This window comes from Phyllobates terribilis, unplaced genomic scaffold (assembly GCF_046119375.1).
Source record: "Phyllobates terribilis strain yellow unplaced genomic scaffold, ASM4611937v1 Scaffold_1__5_contigs__length_1240528914, whole genome shotgun sequence".
Classification (NCBI taxonomy): domain Eukaryota; kingdom Metazoa; phylum Chordata; class Amphibia; order Anura; family Dendrobatidae; genus Phyllobates; species Phyllobates terribilis.
Window position 1 is genome coordinate 1,150,622,568 of NW_027362761.1, and position 20,525 is coordinate 1,150,643,092.

Below are 20,525 nucleotides of genomic sequence, written 5' to 3' on the forward strand. Positions count from 1 at the left end.
GCTGCCGTTAGTGTGAGTAGCCTAGTGAGGGCCCGAGAAGGCCAAAGGCGAGTGGAGAGTTAGTACATAGGGGGCAGAGGAGCTTAACTTGCTCACCCTGAAGCATTTACCGGACACCGGGTCCGAAGCTTACTGGGATCTCTATGACCCAGTAAGGCATAACCGGAATCCCTGGAGAACTACAGGTCCCAGGATCGCTAAAGTGCTGATATGTAACAGAGCCGGGAGACTCATAGGCCCCGCAAGCTGAGGTGCGTGTACTCCAAGAGAAGGCCCTACCACAAGGTCAGCCAGCGCAGGACAGAGACAAAGTTAGGCCTAGCTCCAGGCAGGTCAGAAACTTACTACGCAGAGGCAAGTAACAGGAGGCCCTACACCCGCTCATTGGGGAGGATCCTGACATGCACCCTTCACCCTACAGTGCTTCGGGACGTGCCTGAATTTCCATCAGTAAAAGGTACTGAAGTGACTATCGTGTCTGTCCCCGTTCTTGCTCTGACCCGGCTGGGTCTCACATCTGTCCTGCATCCTTACATCCCCGCTGCCCTGAGGCCTAGCTCCACCTGTGGGGAGCTATACCATCGAGCTGCCTTATCATCGGCCTCAGTGGACTGCGCAGCGCTGGTGATTGTCACCAGAAGCCACAGGTGGCGTCACGAACTCTAATAAAATTAACAAATAATCCACCCTTTTTAAAGAGAGACCCCAGGGTACGGGCCCGGGAGCCGACCACCGCGACATCCCCAAGGCCAGGCTAAAGGCCCGGGTACCGAGTAATCCCCATCCCCCCTGGGCTAGTCACATGCGTCAGTGCCATAAGGCATTTCAGAGAAAATTCAGGTAAAAGACCCGGCTGGGGACCATAGCCATAGGCAAGACTAGTCCAGCACCTCTCTGAATGATGCTGAGCTGCAGCAGACACGGTGATATACACAAACACGCATAGTAATGGTACAGAATCTGAGCACTACTGAAACGTGGTCAGATGAAGGACACGGCAAAAAAGTATCCTATTTTTATGGACTGTCCTGGAATTTCTGGACGGTTGGCAACTCTGGTGGACACTCACTGGCTAGGGCTGTGTATGGGAACTCTATCTGACAAGCAGTAAGGATCTCCACTCAACCACTCCACTTAGCAAGTCCTGACCTTCACTGAAGCACCCTGACCTTCACTCTTTAACCTATCTGTCTGTGAGGGGCACTCTATAGTGGGATGAAAATGGAGGACACACTGTCATGGGATGTATATGGGGGGCACTCTGTACTGGGATGTATATGGTGGCATTCTGTAGTGGGATGTATATGGGGGTACTCTGTAGTGGGATGTATATGGGGGCACTCTGTAGTGGGATGTGTATGGGCGGCACTCTGTAGTGGGATGTGTATGGGCGGCACTCTGCAGTGGGATGTATATGGGGCACTCTGGTGGGATGTATATGGGTGCACTCTGTGGTGGGATGTATATAGGGGCACTCTGTGGTGGGATGTATATGGGGGTACTCTGGTGGGATGTATATGGGGGCACTCTGTGGTGGGATGTATATGGGGGCACTCTGGTGGGATGTATATGGGGGCACTCAGTGGTGGGATGTATATGGGGGGCACTCTGTGGTGGGATGAATATGGGAGGCACTCTGTGGTGGGATGTATATGGGGGCACTCTGTGGTGGGATGTATATGGGAGGCACTCTGTGGTGGGATGTATATGGGGGGCACTCTGGTGGGATGTATATGGGGGGCACTTTGTAGTGGGATTATATGGGGGCACTCTGGTGGTATGTATATGGGGGGGCACTTTGTAGTGGGATGTATATGGGGCACTCTGGTGGGATGTATATGGGGGCACTCTGTCGTGGGATGTATATGGGGACACTCTGTTGTGGGATGTATATGGGGGCACTCTGTGGTGGGATGTATATGGGGGCACTCTGTGGTGGGATGTATATGGGGGCACTCCGTGGTGGGATGTATATGGGGGCACTCTGTCATGGGATGTATATTGGGGACACTGTCATGGGATGTATATTGGGGACACTTTGTGGTGGGATGTAATGGAGGCACTCTGTAGAGGGATGTAAATGGAGGGCACGCTGTAGTGGGATGTATATGGGGGCACTCTGTAGTGTGATGTAAATGGGGAGCACTCTGTAGTGGGATGTATATGAGGGTCACTCTGTGGTGGTATGTGTTAGAACTCCTGGGTTAGGACAGATGATGTCTCTGCTCCTAGGCTTGTTAAAGCTTTCCACAAGAGGTTTCCGGATAGGCCTGGGCCTGGAGGATCTGGAGGATCCTCATAAAAGAGGGGGTACTGTTAGAACCCTCCTGTTTGATTTTTCCCATGTGTTTTGCGGTCACGTGACCATCTGCCTTTATATTCCAGCTCTGCCCTTTTGGCTGTCCTGGACTTCAGTGTTTGACTGTTTCTCTAGCCAGGTGCTTCTGTGCCTTTCTCTGTCAGTTCACTTGGTCCTTCTGGGACCTCTAGTACCTTTTTGTCAGTTTGTCTTTTTGTGTTCTGCAACTACTTCTCTGTTTAGGAGGTGTCCCATTTTTTGTCCCAGTCCTTTTAGGGACCCCTCCCTTTATGCTATAGGTCTTCGTTCAGACTAGCCGAGGACTAAGGCGGGTCTGTTCGCTAGGAACAGGCAGCCCGCTACATAGTAGGGATTCAGCTTAGTCTTACTCTAGGGACAGATTTCCCCTATCATTCCTTAGTTCATGTTGCAGATCATAACAGTAAGTGAAAATGCCCCCTGGGCCGTGGGGTACTCGGTGCTGGGCCGGTCGGTGCAGGGGATGTCACAGTGGCAGTGACCCGGTCCGTGACCCAGGGCAGTCAATAAAAGGGGTTATTTACAGGGGATTTATAGTTTTTATATAAAATTTGTGACGCCACCTGTGGTATGCGGCAAAAGGGAGCCGCCGCTGCGGAGCAGGTCCTCTGGAGCTGATGTTAGTGCAGCAGAGTTGGTGTAGCTCTCCACAGGTAGAGCTTAGCTCCAGGGCGTTGCAAGAATGTTATAGATGAAGTAGGTGTGTAGTGTGTAGAGTGGTGCAGGGGATGATGGCGCAGTAATAATTCGCAGAGACAGTGGGGTGCAGTCTTCAGGGTTTTACTCACGATTTTTAGACTCCAAGTTACTAGGGCCAGGGTAACTTCCCACGTCATCCTGTGCTTACTCAGGGAGGGGTTCAGCAAACCCTCAGGCAATTCCAGCTTACTTAGCGGGACCCCGTTCTGCGTGTTCCTTCTGGCCGTCTCCCTGCACCTCACACCCAGCGTCCCAAGCCAGTGACCGCGGACCTTGTCGGGCGACGTCTTCTCTGTCCCCTGGGTCCTCTATGGCCACCTTTTTGGAGATTTAAATGTGGCTTTTGGCTGCAGCACCTGAAATGCTGCACCCTCCGGTTATCTAGTTGAGACTTGAAGAACTCTTCTAGTTTAGGGGCCGCTCCCCTCTCTGCGACCTGATCCTTCCACTCCTGGTGGGTTCGGGCGCACGGGTGGCATCCGCACTGCCCGTGCCCCTGGGATCCTTTCTGTCTTACTGGAGCCTTTCTTCTCACTCCTCTCCTCTCTTCAGTCTGTCCTGGGCCTCTCTCACTAGGCCCTCATCCTGAGCAGAGCTCCTGCTTCACACACTCTCCTCCTCTGAATGAAGTAACTCCCAAGATGGCTTCTCCTTTTCATATCCTCCTTTTCAAGCGCTCCCCTAATTCGCTTCCTCCACCCACACCCACTACATGGTTCCCCCTCTCTTAGTTCCCCCCACTCCAGCCAGGGACAGGGCTCAGCAGAAGAGCAGTGCATCTTGCCCCTCCTGCTGGTCTGGAGTAGTGTAGTGTTGGATGCAAGTGTTTGGGTCCCGGGCAGTACTCCATCCTTACCTGAGAGTGGGATACCACACCTCTGGGTGAGATGCAGTACCTCTGTGGCGACTGAACCCACAGGGGCGCCACATAAGTCCAGCCCAAAAAACTAAAAGGAAAGAAATTCGGGGATCAGTATGGTTTCCGTCCAGGATTTGACTCAACGCCTGCAGGGATTGTCTCTGGAGGTGGCCGAGCTTCAGCAACACGTGAGTAGCTCTTCTGGAGCACATTTTGTCAAACCCAAGGTAGGACTGCCTGATGTTTTTTATGGTAAACAGCAAGATTTTTTTTCCTTTAAAAATGCTTGTTTGTTATATTTTCGTTTGAGACCAAGGTCCTCTGGGAATGAATCACAGCGCATTGGTTTTATTATGTCACTTTTGCGCAATGAACCACAGGGGTGGGCCTTTTCTCTCCAACCTAATGATCCGTGTTTAAGGTCTGTTGAAGAATTTTTTTTCTGCTATGGGGCTATTATATGACGATCCTGATAGAATCTCATCTGCTGAGGCAGAACTCAGGCGTTTGAATCAGGGGTCAGGTGATGTTGAAAACTATTGCACACACTTCAGGAGTTGGGCCTCAGAAGTTAAATGGAATGATCCTGCGCTGAAATGTTTATTTCTTGCTGGTCTGAGTGAAAGGGTTAAGGATCTGCTAATTGCATTCCCTGCACCTGAAACTCTGCAGGATGCCATGCAATTAGCTGTTCGTGTGGACAGGAGGCTGAGGTTCAGGCTAAATGAGGTAAAGACTCCTGTAATATCAGGTCCTAGTCCCCAGAAAATCAGCTCAGACGGCGGAGAACCGATGGAGGTTGGGGCGATGTCACTCCGCTCTCAGGAAAGAGACCGGAGGTTCGCTGAGGGATTGTGTCTTTATTGTGGTAAAGCTGACCATTTGATTAAGTATTGTGAGCTTCGTTTAAGAAAAAAAAAAAGGTCAGTAACGCCCGTATACCTTGTTTATGCTCTGCAGGAGTATTTCTTTCTGGGAGTACTACTTTGCAGGGAGATTTGATTGAATTTCAGGTATTTGTGGATTGTGGATCAACACCTAATGTAATTGATAAAGGGTTTTTGCAAAACCTTAAATTGAAATCCAAACCTTTGTCATCACCTATTTCTGTGATTGCAATTGATAACACTCCCTTGAAATATATTACTCACAAGGTTGCTGCATTTCCCCTCACTATCAATGGAGTTCACCAAGAAATTTTGGACTTGGTTGTATTAGATAATTTACCCTCGCCGGTTGTTCTAGGATTGCCTTGGTTAAAACTACACAATCCTTTACTGGACTGGTCTACTAATGTGATTAAGTCTTGGAGTCCGAAGTGCTATGATAAATGTTGTAAAGGTCGCATTGCGGCTGTGGAAAAAGGGGAATTACCTGTACCTATTCAAGATTTTTGGAGGGTTTTTTCAGAGGAGGAGTAGCAAGTTTTACCTCCTCATAGGGATTATGATTGCGCCATTGAGTTTGTTCCGGGTGCTACTCTTCCCAAGAGTTGCTTGTTTAATGTGACTATCCCTGAAAGAAAGGTCTTGGAGGAGTACATAGAGACTAGTCTGGCTGCTGGTCACATTATACCTTCTAAGTCACCTGTGGCAGTTGGATTTTTCTTTGTTAAAAAAAAAGGACGGGGGTTTGCGTCCATGTCTGGATTTTCGTGAAATTAATAAGATTACCGTACGCAATTCCTACCCATTGCCGTTAATTCCTGACTCGTTTAACCAGTTAATGGGGGCCAAGTGGTTCCCTAAAATTGATCTCCGGGGGCCATACAATTTGTTACGAGTGAAGGAGGGTGATGAATGGAAAACTGCTTTTAACACTCCGGTAGGTCATTTTGAGAATCTGGTGATGCCTTTTGGTCTTACCAATGCACCTGCATTTTTTCAGAACCTTATTAATGACATCCTGAGACCTTTGATTGGTAAGAATGTGGTTGTGTATTTGGATGACATTTTGATTTATTCACCAGATCTAGAGTCCCATTGGCAGAGTGTAGGTGAAGTTTTGCAGTTTTTGAGTGATAATTCACTCTTTGCTAAGCTGGAGAAATGTGAGTTCGCTGTGCAGAAAATTAGTTTTTTGGGCTACATTGTCTCCAGCGAGGGCTTTGAGATGGACCTTGTGAAGGTTCAGGCTGTGCAGGAATGGCCTAGGCCTATTGGTTTGCAATCTATACAGAGATTTTTGGGTTTTGCCAATTATTACAGGAAATTCATTAAGAATTTTTCTGTAATTGTTAAACCTCTAACCGATCTCACCAGGAAAGGTGCGAATACGGCCCAGTGGACTACTGAGGCATAGAATCATAGAACTACTGAGGCCATTGAAGCGTTTGAGTATCTCAAAGAGAGGTTCAGTTCTGCCCCTATCCTTATGCAGCCTGATGAGACCAAGCCTTTTTTGGTTGAGGTCGATGCTTCATCGGTGGGGGTCGGAGCAATTTTGTCTCAGGAGAACAAGGGTGGAGTACATCCTTGTGCCTTCTTTTCGAAAAAATTATCAGAAACCGAACTGAATTATGATGTTGGAAATCGGGAGTTGCTGGCTATTAAACTCGCGTTTGAACATTGGCGTCATTTTTTGGAAGGCGCTAGATTTCCTATTCAGGTTTTCACAGATCATAAGAATTTGATCTATCTGGATGCTGCCAAGCGCTTGAATGCCCGTCAAGCTAGGTGGGCACTTTTTTTTTCTCGGTTTCATTTTTCTGTTACCTATATCCCTGGTACTAAGAATGTTAAAGCTGATGCTTTATCTCGCAGCTTCTCTCCTACGGTCGGTGCCGAGGAGGAGGAGAGCATTTTACAGAAAGGAGTTGTGGTGGCGGCATTGGACTCCGTGTTGGAGAATGGGATTCTGAAAGCTCAAGATGATGCTCCATCTAACACTCCCCATGGGAGGTTGTTCGTGCCTAGAGCCTTTAGGAGAGATTTGTTTGTGGAGTGTCATGAGTCTCGGTTGGCAGGTCATCCAGGAATTTCGGAGACTAAGAGACTTATCAGCCGCAGTTTTTGGTGGCCTGGATGGCAGAAGGAAGTCATCAAGTGAAGTCATTCACATACTCCTGCTGCGGGGTTGCTTTGCCCTCTGGAGGTACCTAGTGCGCCTTGGACGCATCTCACAATGGATTTTATTACTGATCTTCCTGTGTCCTAGGGTTTTACTGTCATCTGGGTGGTCGTGGACCGTTTTAGTAAGATGTTTCATTTGGTTCCATTCATTAAGTTGCCCTGCGCCAAGACACTCGCTAAGGCGTTTGTTAAGGAGATTGTCAAGCTCCATGGCGTTCCCACGGATATTGTTTCTGATAGAGGACCTCAGTTTGTGGCTCGCTTTTGGCGTGCTTTTTGTGACAGGTTGGGAGTCCATTTGTCATCTTCGTCTGGTTATCATCCTGAGTCCAATGGAGAGACTGAAAGAAAGAACCAGGTTGTTGAACTGTTTTTGCGTTGTTTTGTGGCAGACAACCAAGAGGTGTGGTCTGAGTTTCTGCCTCTCGCAGAATTTGCTCTTAACAATCATACATCCTCCTCTGCTGGGTGTTCTCCTTTTTTTTGTTGTACTGGGAGACATCCGTCTTTTGGTTCGTTCTCCAAATTGGGGTCGGCAGTGCCAGAGGAGGAGAATTTTTCCGGTGATTTGGAGAGAGTTTGGACTAATGTACGTTGCAACCTTCAAGAGGCTAACAAGAAGTCCAAGAAGTATTTTGACAGGAAACGTAAGGAGGTTTTGTTTACTTTGGGTGACATTGTTTGGTTGTCCTCGAAGAACCTGCGGTTGAGGATTCCCTCTAAAAAACTGGGTCCTAAGTTTGTGGGTCCATTTAAAGTGCTTCAGGTTGTTCACCCGTCTGCGGTTAGGTTGGATGTCCCTACTTCCTGGAAGATTAATCCTGTGTTTCATGTTTCCTTGTTGAAAAAGGCTGACGTATCTGATAGGGACGCCACTGTTACAGTTCCTCCTGTGGTGGAAGACGGCGAATATGAAATTTCTCGTATCTTGAATTCTAGATGGCATAGAGGGAGATTACAGTATCTCGTCTCCTGGAAGGGTTTCGGTCCTGAGGATAACTCCTGGGTTAGGACAGATGATGTCTCTGCTCCTAGGCTTGTTAAAGCTTTCCACAAGAGGTTTCCGGATAGGCCTGGAGGATCTGGAGGATCCTCATAAAAGAGGGGGTACTGTTAGAACCCTCCTGTTTGATTTTTCCCATGTGTTTTGCGGTCACGTGACCATCTGCCTTTATATTCCAGCTCCGCCCTTTTGGCTGTCCTGGACTTCAGTGTTTGACTGTTTCTCTAGCCAGGTGCTTCTTTGCCTTTCTCTGTCAGTTCACTTGGTCCTTCTGGGACCTCTAGTACCTTTTTGTCAGTTTGTCTTTTTGTGTTCTGCAACTACTTCACTGTTTAGGAGGTGTCCCATTTTTTGTCCCAGTCCTTAGTTCTTTTAGAGACCCCTCCCTTTATGCTATAGGTCTTCGCTCAAACTAGTCGAGGACTAAGGCGGGTCTGTTCGCTAGGAACAGGCAGCCCGCTACATCGTAGGGATTCAGCTTAGTCTTACTGTAGAGGCAGCTTTCCCCTATCTTTCCTTAGCTCATGTTGTAGATCATAACAGGATGTATATGGGGGGCACTCTGTAGTGGGATGTATATGAAGGGCACTCTATAGTGGGATGTATATGGGGGGCACTCTGTAGTGGGATGTATATGAGGGGCACTCTATAGTGGGATGTATATGGGGGGCACTCTGTAGTGGGATGTGTATGGGGGGCACTCTGTAGTGAGATGTATATGGGGGGGTATTCTGTAGTGGGATGTATATGGGGGGCACTCTGTAGTGGGATATATATGGGGGGCATTCTGTAGTGGGATGTATATGGGGGGCATTCTGTAGTGGGATGTATATGGGGGGCATTCTGCAGTGGGATGTATATGGGGGGGCATTCTGCAGTGGGATGTATATGGGGGGGCATTCTGTAGTGGGATGTATATGGGGGGGCATTCTGTCGTGGGATGTATATGGAGGGCACTCTGCCCTGGGATGCATATGGGGTGCACTCTGTCCTGTGATGTCTCTGGGGAGGGGCTCTCTTTGGCTGTTATGTGAGCACCATTACTGACATGAGCTTGTCCCGAGTCCTCGGTTAGTGATCGGTACCTCCCCTCGGTGACAGCTGTCTGCAATCAGCCCTCCGCACACTGACAGCACCAGCAGCCTCGCGTTCAATCACCTGAGAGCCTGAGCGCCGCCCTGCTCGGTTGCCCCGGTAACTGCAGGCCGCGGGACGCTTTTAAGTCGTCACTTCCGGCCAGGTGATGATCCAAGATGGCGACGACGTTGGAAGAAAGAGTGGAGCAGGAGCTGAGGCTGCGCGGTCTGCAGCCGCGGGCGGAGGCGGAGGAGGAGGAGGCGCCGCAGGGTGAAGCCGGAGCGGCAGGTGCCGGTGTGTAGGAGAGGACGTGCTGTGACTTGTAGTTCTTTAGCCACCTGTACTGTGTTAATTAATGGCGGGACTGTGACAAGTTGCATTTGTCAGCGGTTCTGGCACATATGTTCCCTTCCTCCTCCTTCTATATCATCTATTAGGGCAGTTACTTCGGTTTAACCTCTCTGGCTGCTGGCGTCTGTCTCCTCCTTGCTTTACACTGCAGTTTTGCTCCTATTTATCAACACAAACTCAGCAGGAAAATGGTGCAATGAATCAAATTATCAATAAAAGAGGTTTTCTCTTGTTAGGAAATGATGGCATTTTAGGGCACAGCTCCGTCACTCCATTTCCAGCTGATCTCTGAGGCCGGGAGGGTGAGTGTAGACTCTGGCCGGACGCCTGGGATTGACCAGTCTGCGCTCCACTGATGCAGCAGAGCTAACGCTCCCTCTCCACTGCGGAGCCAAGAGCCCACGTAGTGCTGCGGCCATACTGCCGGCCAGACCTGTCAGTCATCAGGTAGTCCTCGCCCCCTGACTGGCTGGAGGCAGAGGAGCGCTGTGCTCCTGATGGGCAGACATGAGATGGCCCCTTATACGAGTCAGATCGGGGGTCCTGCGGTCACCCTGGACTTGTTATTAGGGTGGCTTTACTACACTGTATGAATACCACGTTTCCTGTCCATATTACAGCTGCCATTTCTGGCTCCGATGTGACCGAACGTAGTCACAGGTGTGTATGCTGCTCGTCGTGGTTGCAAGGTGCGCGATCAGGTTTGGACTCCCATTGTACCTTCGCCTTTATCTTCAGTATTACTGACTGTCTTCTTTAGTATGGCCGACTTGAGACGCTTTAATCCCTTCCTGCCTCAAATAATTTTTCTTCTGAGAGCCATAACTGTGTATAGAATGTGCTCCCACAGCTGATAGGTTTTACATGTACATCCTCTGTCAGGATGGGGTTAAGCTTAAAGGGCTTGTCCGGTACTTTGACATTGATGGGCCATCCTGTCTGGTGGAGTTGCGATACTTAGTACCCCCACCAATCTATCTGCTGTTTCCTATGTTGCCAGCAACCAGAGCTGCTCAGTTGCGGAGCTGCAATGCTGTCGATTGTATAGGTACCGTGTAGCTGGCAGCTATTCAAAGCAATAGGGTTGGATGTGCAGTGTCCGGTCGCAGCCACGATTCCCTCGAATGTGCTGGGAACAGCTGATCAGCGGGGATGCCGGGTGTCTCATCCTCATCGATCAGACATTGATGACCTATACTAAGGATACACCATCAATCTTAATGTCCTGGACAAACCCCTTTAAGTATTTTGGAATAAAATGAAGCAAATTTGTTATGAGGTGCGCTGCTTTTACAGGGGGACTCAGTACAGAATGACTGTTCAAACCAAGCACAGGCCCTCAGTGCTTCATGGTGTGGCCAAATATTTAAGTGCACCTTCCCACCTACTTATTTTCCCTATCTCTACACCATTCTTTGATTAATAGCGCTGGCTTTATAGTCAGTTGACAGTTTTTTTTTTTTTTTTTGATCATAGCAGGTGTAGATTTTTGCTATAATTTAAAGATTTCTCGTGTAAAAGATACTAAATACTTATGTCCTGGAAGAACCATCGCCACTCCAGTGTTTTTAATTTATTATTTTTTTTTTTTTTATCAGCTCTGTACTGCTGCTTCTAATCGAAGATCCCTGCCCGTAGTCTAATACTTGCCCACCGCCGTCTTAATCTTTCATAGTCTCTGGTCCTGCACCACTGGCTTATGACCGGAAGTCAAAGGTAACGATCACAAGCTCTCAATGCAAGTCCGAGAGCCAGAATGAGGATCTCATAGACATGCATGGAATAGTGTCATCCGGCTCGCTGCCGTAAATCCTGGCACAATCCGGTAAATCACAAATTGCTGCGGAGATAGAAGGTGAAGATGGAGGCTGGTACGTATTAGCGTAGTGGCAAGGACTTTGCATTAGAAGCACCACGCCAACGCTGCAATAACTTTTTTTTTTTTTTTTTGGTGTGCTTTTTCAGGTGGGTTCTTGAGCAAACCCACCTGAAAAAGATGCCCTTTGCACATCTTAACCCTGTCCACTTTCCCCAGAGAATTACAAAGTTGCATATATTGTGTGTACCAGTCTCTGATGGCTTTAAAGTTTGTAAGCTAGGGGGCGGGGGGGTGGTCCGCTATTTAATGCACCTCTTGCCCACCAGCACAGACTGTTAGTGTGGGGTTCTGATGGATCGCTACGGCAGCTGGGGGCTTGCTAAGGACCCCTGTTTCTGCTGTCATGGTTTTCCATTGAAACCCAGTGGCTGCGCTTCAAAGATGACTGAAATGTTTACTATATACTGCAATAATACCTCTGTATAGGAGTATATAGGATGTCCCCAAAACGGCTGTGTGGAGATAGAAAAATAAGCCGTGGACTAAAATAAATTGGCTGCAAAGTGGTTAAACAGACATGCGGACATGTACAATGGATGTCTCAATGCAGCTTTTATATTGAGATGCTGGGAAATTTTCATTAACTAACTCACTTTTATTTATCTTTTTTTTTTTTTTGTGATTTAAATAAAACATTATTGAGTGACAATCCTGAAATGCAGGGATGTCAAACACAGAGGGCCAAAATGAAAAACTTGGGCAAAGTCACGCACCAACCAGTATACAGAATAATGGGGCCCACATGGTCCTCCACGCAGCATAATGGGGCCCACATGGTCCTCCACGCAGCATAATGGGCGCATATAGGGGTGGCGGTTCTGGCGTCACGGGCCAGATTTGACCCACAGGCCAGTGTTTGACATGTATGCTGAGATGCAAAGAATTGTCTTGAGACTTGCAGTGACTTTTCCATTTTTGTGTCTTCTATAGACAAAGAGAAGAAGAAAAAGAGGACTCTTCTATCCAGATTTAATGTCCACGTTGTGCTTTGGATTTTGGCTGCGGTGTCATTGACTTACTTTGTGGATTTCTTTAAAGTCGTCTACTCAATTATGCAAGAGAACTGGTATGGGATTGTACACCTTTATTACTGCACCCGCTCATGCCTGTGCCCTGCCGGAGTTAAAATATTTTATTTATTTTTTGCTATTTTTGAGAAACTCATGAGCTGATTCACTATAAATTTAATGTACAAAAACTGGTGTTAAAATGTGTCAAGTACATGTGGAGCTCTTGATGAAGAGTGTGGAGTCATTTGCATTAAGTTTATCCACCTTTCTTCTCTTAAATGCATTAATTTAAGACTAAAAATCGCTTTTGCAATTGGGTATCGTTAAGTCTTACATCGTTTGGCTCTTAAAGGCTTTATTTCCTGCACATTAAGCTCAGAAATGAACCGATAAAGCTCACAAATTCCCCATCTGGGGTCATAATGAGCTTACTGACTGATTCTCAGTTAAATCATTCTGCAGCCCATCAGTAAGCATTGCAACACAGAAGCTATAGAATGCAAAAAGTGCAAAGTCTTCAATGAAACCCAGTTGTAATCTTGACGTTGTATGCCACTTTCTTTGCTGGCTGTTTGTGTCCCAGTTGATGACTTTTTGTCCCTGCAGTATCTGGCTCAAGGTCTGTGGTCTGTCGTTCTCCGTTGGTGTGTCTATAATGCTGTACTGCATTGTTTATCTGGAGTGGCGGTGTGGGATTAGTGATTATGATGCCCGGTATCCGTGGCTCATACCCATCGCCATCGTGTCGTTTCTGGTTGCAGGAGTGTGGTGAGTATTGCCTGTGAGTGCCTTGGTTTAGTGCTGACATAAAGGGACTTTCTGACTATTTCTTTGTCTTCTCTGCAGCCTCAATGTTTCCTTATGGGCCGTGTGGTCATATTTCACTCCGGGATTAACATTCACTCAGTTCATGGGAACAGTCATGCTGGTGTCGCTCTTTGGTTGACAACATGGAGGTAAGGAATTTTTTTTTTTTTTTTTGTCAGTTTCTCAGTTTTTGTACTCCCCTCTCCATGATGTACCAGTATTTCATGGAGTTGGTGAATAGTGTGGGCTTGGGAGCCCGCTCCATATTGGTCAGGGGGTAGCCATGTCATACAGCCACTTTGAACAGCAGAGATCATAGTTGGCTCCAGCCGCTGCTCTCTCCGGTGTGTCCAGTACGGTTCTGCTCATCTTGTCAGTAATGTCACCACAATTCTGACTATCTGGCTCACTTTGTGCATGACTCAGAAGTCTCTTAAGAAAATAAGCCAATGCAAAAGTTTGGGCACCCTGCATGGTTAGTACGTATGATCACCCCCCCTTCTTGTAAGTATCACAGCTTGTAAACTTTTTGTAGCCAGCCAAGAGTCTTTCAATTCTTGTTTAAGGGATTTTCATCCATTCTTCCTTTTTAAAATTCTTCCAGTTCTGTGAGATTCCTGGGTCTTCTTGCATGCACTGCTATTTTGAGGTCTATCAACAGATTTTCAATGATGTTAAGATCAGGGGACTGGGAGGGCCATTGTAAAACCTTCAGCTTGCTCCTATTGAGGTAGTCTATTGTGGATTTTGATGTGTGTTTATGATCATTACCCATTTGTAGAAGCCATCCTCTTTTCAACTTCAGCTTTTTTACAGATGGTGTTATGTTTGCATCAAGAACTTGTTGAAATTTCATTGAATCCATTCTTCCCTCTACCCATGAAATGTTCCCTGTGCCATTGGCTGCAACACAACTCCAAAGCATGATTGATCCACCCCAATGCTTAATGGTTGTTGAGATGTTCTTTTCCTGAAATTCTGTATCCTTTTTTTTTTTCTCCACACATACCTTTGATCATTGTGGCCAAAGAGTTCTATTTTAATCTCTATCAGTTCACAGGACTTGTTTCCAAAATACATCAGGCTTGTACAGATGATCTTTTGTATACTTCTGATGCTGAATTTCATGGTGAGGACGCAGGAGAGGTTTTCTTCTGATGACTCTTCCATGAAGGCCATATTTGTACAGGTGTCTCTGAACAGTAGAACAATGTACCACAACTCCAGAGTCTGCTAAATCTGTCTGAAGGTCTTTTGCAGTCAATCGAGGGTTCTGATTTGCCTCTCTAGCAATCCTACGAGCAGCTCACTGATATTTTGCCTGGTCATCCAGACCTTATCTTGACCTCCACTGTTCCTGGTAACTGCCATTTCTTAATTACACTTCAAACTGAGGAAAGGGCAACTTGAAAAAGCTTTGCTATCTTCTGATAGTCTTCTCCTGCTTTGTGGGCCTCCATTTTCAGAGTGCTAGGCAGCTGCTTAGAAGAACCCATGGCTGCGTTTTTTGGCACAAGGTTAGAGGAGTCTGCGTTTTTATAAAGCTGGAAAATGTGCATCACCTGGCCTTTCATAACGATGATGGTGAACAATCCATAACAATAACAGGCTACGTAAGATCTGAAATCTTTGTCAAAGTTATCTGAGCGCACAAATCTGCAAGGATGCCTGAACTTTTGTATCTGTCAATTACCCTTTTTGTAATTTTCGGAACGATAAAAATTTGAAAATTACAAATGGGAAATTTATTTTTTTATTTTTTTCCCCCAAAATACAAAGGAAATGTGTTATCTTTAACTTTAGGCTTTATAGAGATCATTTCATCTTAAACTTGCTTAACTAACTACTGTTCACACGAACAGTAATTGTGCCCAAACTCTTACATGCCAGCCACTATCTATATTATATTTTTAGTGCTTCATTAAGTGGCATAATCTTGAGCAAGCGTCCATCACTTTCCTCCTGCCCTCGCAGGATTTTTGAATACTAATGGCTGCCATCTTGGTCCTGCTGTCCTCGTAGGTGGTTATGATTTTCACTATATACTTTGGAATTGCAGTATATAGTACAAGCAATCAAATTATGGCAGATTCAAGCTTCCTATTGGAACTAAAAAAAAAACCTAAAGTTCATTAAAAAAAAAAAAAAAAATCTATTGAACATATGTGCTCCAAAATGGTTTAACAGAAAACTTCACCAGCTGAAAATCCAAGTAAAGAATAAAAATGTATTCGTGCGTGTTTTTTACCTGAATTTTCAGCTGGAGCAGTCTTTTCTATTGGATCTTAACAGCGCAGAGTCTAGCAGGAGTGGCTTCCCCTGTGCCAAGGATCTCAGCCATATAGCAGGGGTGAGCTAGTTGTTCCTATTTTTGCCACAAAATGGTACCATAAGGATAATTACTTGCAATGCAAAAAGTGCTTGCACAGCTCCATGAGAAAAATGAGCACAAAACAAATTATTTTTTTTAACTTTGTCTCACTCCGGGTCTCTGCCTGGAGTACAGTTTCTGACAATTATCATTTTTGAAGGTTTTATGACTTTTAATGCTATATTTGCAATAACTTGGTTAAGGACAAAATGAAGAGACTTTTTAACCTTTTATCCAAATTCATGAGCTACAGTACATGCACAATACCACAAAACAAAAGAACCAATAAAGTGCAAATGGTGCCTCTGGCCCATGAGGTTGTAATGTCTCTACTCTCTGCAGTGAAGACCATGAAAAGTTTTTTTTTACTTTATTCCGCCCCTTTCCCCCTCCAACTGGCAGCACAGACTGATTCATCAATTATGAAATTTGCAGGATTTTTAAGATGCACTCCTCCAGTCCTTCGCTCATAGTAACTTGTGGTCGCCTCTAATCTTTAGTGCAAACTTTTGCAATGTTGTAACTTACAACTTTGTAGTAAGCTACAAAAATATCTTTGCTTTTGGGCAAAACTTATACACTCGCTACACTGCTCAAAAAATAAAGGGAACACTCAAATAACACATCCTAGATCTGATAGAATGAAATATTCTCATTGAATACTTTGTTCTGTATAAAGCAGAATGTGCTGACAACAAAATCACACAAAAATCCACAATGGAAATAAGATTTATTAACCAATGGAGGCCTGGATTTGGAGTCCCCCCAAAAAAAAAAACAAAACAAAAACAATGAAAGCGGAAAAACACACTACAGGCTGATCCAACTTTGATGTAATGTCCTTTAAAACAAAATGAGGCTCAGTATTGTGTGTGGCCTCCACGTGCCTGTATGACCTCTCTACAACGCCTGGGCATGCTCCTGATGAGGTTGCGGATGGTCTCCTGTGGGATCTCCTCCCAGACCTGGACTAAAGCATCCATCAACTCCTGGACAGTCTGTGGTGCAACGTGACGGTGGATGGAGCGAGACATGATGTCCCAGATGTGCTCAATCGGATTCAGGTCTGGGGAACGGGCGGGCCAGTCCATAGCTTCAATGCCTTCATCTTGCAGGAACTGCTGACACACTCCAGCCACATGAGGTCTGGCATTGTCCTGCATTAGGAGGAACCCAGGGCCAACCGCACCAGCATATGGTCTCACAAGGGGTCTGAGGATCTCATCTCGGTACCTAATGGCAGTCGGGCTACCTCTGGCGAGCACATGGAGGGCTGTGCGGCTCTCCAAAAAAATGGCACCCCACACCATTACTGACCTACTGCCAAACCGGTCATGCTGAAGGATGTTGCAGGCAGCAGATCACTCTCCACGGCGTCTCCAGACTCTGTCACGTCTGTCACATGTGCTCAGTGTGAACCTGCTTTCATCTGTGAAGAGCACAGGGCGCCAGTGGCGACTTTGCCAATCCTGGTGTTCTGTGACAAATGCCAAGCGTCCTGCACGGTGTTGGGCTGTGAGCACAACCCCCCCCCCCCCCCCCCCCTCTGTGGACGTCGGGCCCTCATACCATCCTCATGGAGTCGGTTTCTAACCGTTTGTGCAGACACATGCACATTTGTGGCCTGCTGGAGGTCATTTTGCAGGGCTCTGGCAGTGCTCCTCCTGTTCCTTCTTGCACAAAGGCGTAGGTAGCGGTCCTGCTGCTGGGTTGTTGCCCTCCTACGGCCCCCTCCACGTCTCCTGGTGTAGTGGCCTGTCTCCTGGTAGCGCCTCTGGACACTACGCTGACAGACATAGCAAACCTTCTTGCCACAGCTCGCATTAATGTGCCATCCTGGATGAGCTGCACTACATGAGCAACTTCTGTGGGTTGTAGAGTCCGTCTCATGCTACCACGAGTGTGAAAGCACAACCAACATTCAAAAGTGACCAAAACATCAGCCAGAAAGCATTGGTACTGAGATGTGGTCTGTGGTCCCCACCTGCAGAACCACTCCTTTATTGAGGGTGTCTTGATAATTGCCAATAATTTCCATCTATTGTCTATTCCATTTGCACAACAGCATGTGAAATTGATTGTCAATCAGTGTTGCTTCCTAAGTGGACAGTTTGATTTCACAGAAGTTTGATGTACTTGGAGTTATATTCTGTTCCCTGTATTTTTTTGAGCAGTGTATATCTGCCAATTTTTGAAGAATTTGGCACAAAAACTAGCAAAAAAAAAAGCCAAATGGAAACTTAACCCTGCTAAGTTTAGAAAGCCTCAAGCACCAACGTGCATGCACATGTGATGGTTCATGCTACTGGAGGAGAGAAGGATATTGATTTCTTGTGGGTGCAGGGCTATATGACTAAAAAAAATCCCTACACCCTCAGTGTGCCAATGCATGGGACTGACTCTGGCTTTCTATTTTAGAGGTGTTGGCCCTAGCTTTTTCACAGAATTGGACCCTATTAAATATAGCATGGAAATATGGAGTACAATGGGGTCCTACACAGATGAATGGGTGATGCTGCATTCACTTATGACATGGCAGGAAATTGCATCGCACCCAATGCAGGGTGGTGATGAGAGAATGCTGGAAGTCTCTACTAACTTGCCACCTGGATCAGTGGGGCAATAGGCCTCAGAGGGCACAGTGCAGCCGATCACCGGAAGATCTCTGCATGTGACTGTGGGTTGACGGGACAGGTCAACAGTTCGGTTGTTTCCAGAGTCACTGCGGCCATAATCTGGTCAAGGGCTGTTATTTAGTCAAAAGGAACCGGTCACCAGGTTTTCCCTTTTTATAAACTATATCTATCACCTTTTTGTCTTACAGCGTACCTGTAAGAGTCCAGCTGTGATGCATGCCCATCAGACCAGACCACCTTGCTCGGATCCTCCTCTGTCCCCAGAATCGCTGCTTTCCTGCCTTGGCTGACTGCGCCTCCTATGTCAGTCAATGTAGGCGGCTGCTGCAGGGACTGAGGAGGCGCTGGGCACTGTCTGAAATTAATTTGTGCCACTGATTCTCTTATATGATTAACACTTATTCTCTCCTTTTTCTCATAGTTTTTCTACAAGACGCCAAACTGCATGAAGATGTACTTTAAGTGCTGCAGGCAGCCGCAGGCATCTGATACGTGTTTGTTTTTTTTTCCAGAGAAATGTCTTTGCTCCGCACCCTGTATGTCTTTATGCTATTATTTAAAGCTTACTAACTTGAAAATAATTAAAGCAGATAATGGTGATGTATACAACAACGATTGCTCAATAATTGAGCATTAAACACTTTCAGATCAATACCCATCTTGGCCTTTTTTTTTTTTTTATATATATTTTTATTTAATTTGCTGTTCATGGTTGGTCTTTGGAGCTTTTGCATGACTGTATTACAGGTTAAAAAGAAATTACTAATCTCCAACGATCTGTGGTCCGCTCTGGGCTTATCCACAGCTTCTGATAACCTCTTAAATAAAGTTCTGTCATGTGTTATTAAAAGGCAGTCGTAGTATACAGTTATATGAAAAAGTTTGGACACCCCTATTAATCTTAAGCTTAATGTTTTGTAAAAATTGGTGTTTTTGCAACAGCTATTTCAGTTTGATAAATGTAATAACTGTTGGACACAGTAATGTTTCTGCCTTGAAATGAGGTTTATTGTACTAACAGAAAATGTGCAATCTGCATTCAAACAAAATTTGACAGGTGCATAAGTATGGGCACCTCACCAGAAAAGTGACATTAATATTTAGTAGATCCTCCTTTTGCAAAAATAACAGCCTCTAGTCGCTTCCTGTAGCTTTTAATGAGTTCCTGGATGAAGGTATTTTTGACCATTCCTCTTTACAAAACAATTCCAGTTCAGTTAAGTTTGATGGTCGCCGAGCATGGACAGCCCTCTTCAAATGATCCCACAGATGTTCAATGATATTCAGGTCTGGGGACTGGGATGGCCATTCCAGAACATTGTAATTGTTCCTCTGCATGAATGCCTGAGTAGATTTGGAGTGGTGTTTTGGATCATTGTCTTGCTGAAAGATCCATCCCCTGCGTAACTTCAACTTCATCACTGATTGTTGAACATTATTGTCAAGAATCTGCTGATACTAAGTGGAATCCATGTATCCCTCAACTTTAACAAGATTCCCGGTGCCGGCATTGGCCACATAGCCCCAAAGCATGATGGAACCTCCACCAAATTTTACTGTGGGTAGCAAGTGTTTTTCTTGGAATGCTGTGTTTTTTTGCCGCCATGCATAACTCCTGTTTGTATGACCAAACAACTCAATCTTGGTTTCATCAGTCCACAGGACCTTCTTCCAAAAAGAAATTGGCTTCTCCAAATGTGCTTTTGCATACCTCAGCCAACTCTGTTTGTGGCGTGCTTGCAGAAACGGCTTCTTTCGCATCACTCTCCCATACAGCTTCTCCTTGTGCAAAGTGCGTTGTATAGTTGACCGATGCACAGTGACACCATCTGCAGCAAGTTGATACTGCAGCTCTCTGGAGGTGGTCTGAGGATTGTCCTTGACTGATCTCACCATTCTTCTTCTCTGCCTTTCTGATGTTTTTCTTGGCCTGCCACTTCTGGCCTTAACAAGAACTGTCCCTGTGTTCTTCCATTTCCTTACTATGTTCCTCACAGTGGAAACTGACAGGTTAAATCTCTGAGACAGCTTTTTGTATCCTTCCCCTGAACAACTATGTTGAATAATCTTTGTTTTCAGATCATTTGACAGTTGTTTTGAGGAGCCTATGATGCCACTCTTCACAGGAGATTCAAACAGGAGAACAACTTGCAAGTGGCCACTTTAAGTAGCTTTTCTTATGATTGCATACACCTGGCTATGAAGTTCAAAGCTCAATGAGGTTACAAAACAAAAAAAGTGCTTTAGTAAGTCAGTAAAAAGTAGGTAGGAGTATTTAAAACAAGAAAATGATAAGGGTGCCCATACTTATGCACCTGTCAAATTTAGTTTGAATGCAGATTGCACATTTTCTGTTAGTACAATAAACCTCATTTCAAGGCAGAAACATTACAGTGTCCAACAGTTATTACATATATCAAACTG

General features: G+C 45.9%; 1 protein-coding gene and 1 long non-coding RNA gene across 6 annotated transcripts in view; one reads left to right on the forward strand and one right to left on the reverse strand.

Annotated features, from left to right (window-relative positions):
- The window catches only part of LOC141162391 (uncharacterized), a 70,489-nt gene extending 61,268 nt beyond the window's left edge, over positions 1-9,221 (reverse strand). For 2 of the 5 annotated variants that reach the window (XR_012250774.1, XR_012250773.1), the window contains exon 1: positions 9,129-9,221. This is a non-coding gene — a long non-coding RNA (uncharacterized lncRNA). Of the gene's footprint in view, positions 1-9,018 lie in introns of all 5 variants that reach the window. The other 3 variants (XR_012250775.1, XR_012250772.1, XR_012250771.1) reach the window with 3 other exon arrangements.
- On the forward strand, positions 9,165-18,753 carry TMEM128 (transmembrane protein 128). The gene is made up of 5 exons (XM_073648453.1): positions 9,165-9,341; positions 12,208-12,343; positions 12,894-13,055; positions 13,134-13,243; positions 18,523-18,753. Exons 1-4 carry the CDS (start codon positions 9,224-9,226, stop codon positions 13,231-13,233), a joined length of 516 nt encoding a protein of 171 aa, XP_073504554.1. The 5' UTR covers positions 9,165-9,223; the 3' UTR covers positions 13,234-13,243; positions 18,523-18,753.
- Positions 18,754-20,525: the final 1,772 nt, after the last annotated feature.

What these genes read in the sequence shown, in the direction of transcription:
- TMEM128 (XM_073648453.1), top strand. Translation starts at nt 9,224, where the DNA reads ATGGCGACGACGTTGGAAGAAAGAGTGGAGCAGGAGCTGAGGCTGCGC. An exon ending in TCAATTATGCAAGAGAACTG is followed by an intron (nt 12,344 to 12,893) that starts GTATGGGATTGT and finishes TTGTCCCTGCAG; the next exon opens with TATCTGGCTCAAGGTCTGTG. An exon ending in TTTCTGGTTGCAGGAGTGTG is followed by an intron (nt 13,056 to 13,133) that starts GTGAGTATTGCC and finishes TCTTCTCTGCAG; the next exon opens with CCTCAATGTTTCCTTATGGG.